The sequence below is a fragment of the Corvus kubaryi genome, unplaced genomic scaffold (assembly GCF_017639235.1).
Source record: "Corvus kubaryi isolate FWS band 111438036 unplaced genomic scaffold, C.kubaryi_AGA036_p1.0 78, whole genome shotgun sequence".
NCBI lineage: Eukaryota > Metazoa > Chordata > Aves > Passeriformes > Corvidae > Corvus > Corvus kubaryi.
In genome coordinates, this window is record NW_024582065.1 from 2,151,635 (window position 1) to 2,156,537 (window position 4,903).

Here is a 4,903-nt window from a genome sequence, read left to right on the forward strand (position 1 = left end):
TGGAGTGACTACAGAGGGTGGCACAGGGTGAGGGTGGCCATGGAGTGACTGCAGAGGGTGGCACAGGGTGAGGGTGGCCGTGGGGCAGGAAAGGGTGACCATGGGGTGACTACAGAGGGTGGCACAGGTTTGGGGTGGCCATGGGGTGACTACAGAGGGTGGCACAGGGTGAGGATGGTCGTGGGGCAGGATGGGGTGACCGTGGGGTGGCTACAGAGGGTGGCACAGGTTGGGCAGCCAGAGCTGCCCCCAGGGCTGCTGGAAGGGCTCCCAGGCTGGAGGTTTCCGGGAGCACAGATCCCCACGGCGCTGCTCCCATCCTCCATCCCCTCCCCTCGTGCTGCTCCCCCTTCCCAGAGCTCCGACTGTTTCCTGCTGGAATTGCAGAGCCAATTAACTGCTCTCCCCTGTCCTTGGCATCTGGTGCTCCGAAATCCGAGGCCGTGTCTCACGTGGGATTTTTTTCTTCCCCCTTGTTAAAAGCTTGGATGAAATAATATCCTGTCCTGAGTGAATCGGAGTTCACTGATTCCTGAGACAAGGCAAAAGCGTTGGCCCTGCTCCAACCTCCTCCTGAAAGGTTTTGGGAGCGGATTTTGGGGGAAATGAGAACTGGCTGGACAGGAGGGACATGGAAATCAATTTGGGATCAGCTTGAAAGGAGCAGGGATTCACTCCATCCATCATCTGCCTCCGAGAGTCCTGGTCACTGCTGGGAATATTCCCATCTGCCCAAAGCTCTGTGTTTCTTTCCCTTCAAGAGTTCCTTGGCTTTTGCCCTCTCTCCCCACTGCAGCTGGGGGGCAGATCCTTGGAGCAGGGGACAGGAGGAATTTCCCAGTGTCCTCGAGGCTGAAATTGGGGAGCACAGAGTGAATCCTGCCCCTCCAGCTGCCTGGGATTGGGGTGATGGATAAGGAGGGAGATTTCCTAGCCTCTGGTGCCAGCCAGGATTTGGAGGAGCTGCCTGGACCACGGGTCTGGGCTCACCATGGGAAGGAGGAAAGATGGGGTTTGCCTCCTGTGCTGCTGGTAGCTGGAGATGGGCGTTGTATCTCCTGGACATCTCCAAAAACTTGGGAAAACCCAGCTTGGAGAGGAGGATGCACCAGGAGTGTTTGGGACCTTTCTGCTGGTTTGGAAACACGATGGGATTAGCTGTGGTTGGGGTGGGATTAATCCACCCTGGGCCTTTCGGGTGGGTCTTTCCCTCTCTGTGGTCATCTGGGCTTAGAAAAAACTGGAAGTGCATCCAAGATTTGGCTGCTGGGAGCAGCGAGGGGAAAGCCTGTGGGGCATCTGCTCCTCTGGGTTTTCCAGAGGCTGAAGGAGATTCCCAACCTGGAGCAAACTGCGGGGTCAAAAGAGCTGATTTTAGGCCAAACTGACAGTCCCTGTGCTCACCACTCTTACTTTTCCATATTCCAAACATTTCTGGTGTCCCAGGGCTGCAGGGCATCCGTGGAGGAGCTGAATTGCACCAAATCCCAGGAGAATCAGGTCTGCTTAATCTGCTGATGAAATAATTCCTTGTTTCCCACACGTTATCCTCAGATTATCCTTCCTCCCGTGCCTTGCTGGCCCAGAGCATGAAATAAATAAATGAATTAAACGAGTGGTTCATTGCTGCATCTTCCCAAAATGAGGAGAAAGACTTTAAATCCAGCCAAAAGGGATTTGGGATTATTTTTTTTCACCTTTTGCTTTTTCCCCCTCCCTCACTTTTCTTTCAGCAATCATCATTTTACCAACTCCTGCACGCGGGCTGGCCGGTGAGTGCCGCTTCGGTCACTTTGGGTTTGGGTTTTTCCTTGTTGGCAGCTGAATTTTCCCTGCTCCAAGCACTTGATGGGTTTTTCCAATGTTTTTCTTTTGAATCCAGAGAAAACCCGGAGCTCCTGGGCCCCCAGGACATCCCGGGAGAACAGGAGCACCTGTAAGTACGAAAGCCCTGCTGTCCCCTCGGTGGCCTTGCTGCCCTGGGGACACTTTTAGGGTCGATGTCCCCAAGCACTTGGGCTGTGCTGTAATTAAGGACTTTGGGATTGAGTTTCAAAGCAGCCTAATGGATTTGTTGTGTGCTTCCCACTGAAACCTGCGATGTTTGATATCCAACTCTCAGCCCCTCTGTCTGTGCCAGCTGAGCAGGGCTGGCTTCCTTCCCTGGGGCATCAGCTTCCAGCCTTGTTTTTGGAGAAGGGACCATGTGGATCCCTCTGAGAGGCACAAAAACAAGGCAGGGAGGGTCTGGGGAAGGATTTGTGTGGGGCCAGCCCGTGCTGGGGGGTCTCAGCTCCGTGCCCACCACCCTGGCATTGGTGGGTGATGCTTCCCCCACATCTGGCCATGAGGCAAAGGGAAGGAAGGCAAAACTCCCTGTCCTGACATCCCATCAGGAGCCAAAGCAGTGGGAAAATGGATCTGCTCCCCACTCCAAACCTGCCCTGGGCACAGACCCCGCCATGGTGGGCAGGGTTGGGGTGCCAGGCATGCAAATGATCCCACTCTGCCCTTCCCAAGGTCACCTCTGGGCATTGCTGCTTGTCCCCACAGCCTCCCCAGGGCTCGGGGCAGGATCTGGGGACACCTCGGGTGACTCAATCCCTGTTTGTGCGCAGGGACCCTACGGAGCACCGGGAGAGCCAGGGGAGAAAGGCCAGCGGGGGTACACGGTGAGTGGGGACACTTTGGAGAGGCTGAGTGCACCCTCAGAGCTGTCCTGGGACCCTCAGGGACCCTTCCCCTCTTGGATTAGCCCCTGGCTGGGAGAGGGAGAGTCATGACAGGGCTGGGGACAGTTTGGGAATGGTGGGCTTGGTTTGAAGGTGTGGGATCGATGCCCGGGTCCCCTCCCAGGCAGGGGTGGTGGCACAGAGGGTCCTTCCCCTGCTGCTGCTCCAGGGGTGGCTCAGTCACAGCTCAGCACGGCCCCTTTGGGTGCTGCACCCCTCCAGGTGATGCCCTCCCGGGCAGCTGTCCCAAAAGAGCTGTCCCAGAGTCCTTCTGTCACCCCAGCTCTGGATGGGATGGGTGAGCTCTGCTGTGGGAGCAGCTGTGCCCTCATGGGACCCCCTCTCCCCTGGCACTGCCCCGCTCAGCTCCCTGCGGGGTTCAGGTGCCCTGTGGGTACAAGGAAAGGAGAGCAAGGTCCTGCTGTGCCAGCGTGGCTGGAGCTTTGCTCCACACTCCTCTTTAACCTGCCCGGATTCAGGATTTCACTGAGCTCAGGGGTGAAGGAAAAGCTGCCCTGAAGCTTTAGCTGGAGATGGATCCTGAGGTGGATCCTGAGATGGATCTGCTCCGACTCCTGCACGTGGGAAAGGACCAGGAACAGCTTGGAGCCAAGGAGCAGGAGGCTCCTAAAGCTGTTTCTCCTTCTCTTGCCTCCTTTAGAATATTCCTCCTCCTGGATTAGTGCCTCGAGATTTAGGTTTCCCGGGAATAAAAGGCTTGTGGGGCATCCCAGACGTGCATTAAGGGGCTGGGATAACCCGAGCTGCAGCTCTGGGATTGTGGTGGGTCCGATGCAGGAGGCTTTCACTCGACCTTCTCTCACTGCATCACTTCTTCCTTGCCCTCCCTGTTGCTTCCTGCTGCACACCCCTGGTTCCAACTATCCCAGGGTGTTGGTGGAGAACCTGCAAAGATCCCAGTGCCCAACGCTTGCAGCCCCTGGGTGTGGAAGCTTTTCCCCAGCTCCAGCTCCAGAATCGGGCAGAGCTCGGTGTTTCATTTGCTGCTTTCCTCACGTGGAGTTTTTCATTTTCCGTGCTTGGATTTTCCTCCCAGGGGGAACCCGGGCTCCAGGGCTTGCCAGGACACGTGGGATACCCCGGCTCCGATGGTTTCCCTGGCTTGGATGGCAAACCTGGGCCGTGGGGGCTGCCAGGGGAGCAGGTGAGCCGTGGGCAGGGAGTGCTCAGGATCAGGGGGAAGCTGGAGCTCCAAACCCTGGGCAGGAGACAGGGAGCTCCTAAAGCTGTTTCTCCTTCTCTTGCCTCCTTTAGAATATTCCTCCTCCTGGATTAGGTTTCCCAGGAATAAAAGGGTTGTGGGGCATCCCAAATGTTCATTAAGGGGCTGGGATAACCCGAGCTGCAGCTCTGGGACTGTGGTGGGTCTGAGCACGAGGGCTGGGCTGCTGCACCTGGATCTCCTCGTGCAGAACAACTGCAAATCATGAAATGGCTTGGGTTGGAAGGGACCTTAAATCCCATCTCATTCCACCCTATGCCATGGGCAGGACACCTTCCACTATCCCAGGGTGCTCCAAGCCCTTCAGGGCTCAAAACTTGGAGGGTGACCAAGAAATGAGAGTGATTGAGGAATGCCTGAGTAGTGTTCAATCCAGGAATCTGCTTCCTTGGTCCCTGCCCTTTTCCAGACCCCTGGCAGCAATCCCTGGGGATTGCAGGACACACCCCTGGGCATGGGAGCTTTCTCAGGAGCGTTTAGAGGACAGGGACTGATGGTGCTGAAAAGTTTGGGGCTCTCAGCAGCTGCTGGGGAATGGGGTGGACATGGGTGGACACTGGGCAGCCCCTCAGTGCCTGCTCTGCTCCTTCCTCCCTCTTCCCAGGGCCTCCAGGGCTTCCAGGGTGACCGAGGGCTGGCTGGGGACAAGGGAGAAGAGGTGAGTTGGCTCTGGCTTGTGTGGGCAGGGGCACGATGAGGTGCCAACCTCACCCACCCTCCCTGGAGGGGTGCAGGAGCCGGGGATTCCCACTGGGAAGAGGGGTCTGAGCAGGGATTTGCATCCAGGCACGTTGGGGCCTTGCCTCCAGCATTTCCCACAGGGACTTTTCCATCCCTGTTCTGGCTGGGAGTGAGGAGAAATGAGGAGAAATGAAGCGAATTGAAGAGAAATGAAGAGAAATGAGCTTTTCCAGAGCACTTTGGGATT

At 56.8% G+C, this 4,903-nt stretch overlaps 1 protein-coding gene across 7 annotated transcripts in view; it reads left to right on the forward strand.

The window, feature by feature from the left end:
* The window catches only part of LOC121676277 (collagen alpha-1(I) chain-like), a 72,884-nt gene that overhangs the window by 46,206 nt on the left and 21,775 nt on the right, over positions 1-4,903 (forward strand). For all 7 annotated transcript variants that reach the window (XR_006020409.1, XM_042052579.1, XM_042052580.1 and 4 more), the window contains 5 exons: positions 1,734-1,772; positions 1,883-1,936; positions 2,619-2,672; positions 3,790-3,897; positions 4,580-4,633. Coding sequence is in view for 6 of the 7 variants with exons in the window: in XM_042052579.1 (XP_041908513.1) it covers positions 1,734-1,772; positions 1,883-1,936; positions 2,619-2,672; positions 3,790-3,897; positions 4,580-4,633 (309 nt within the window). In the remaining variant the exon portion in view is untranslated. The remainder of the gene's footprint in view (positions 1-1,733; positions 1,773-1,882; positions 1,937-2,618; positions 2,673-3,789; positions 3,898-4,579; positions 4,634-4,903) is intronic.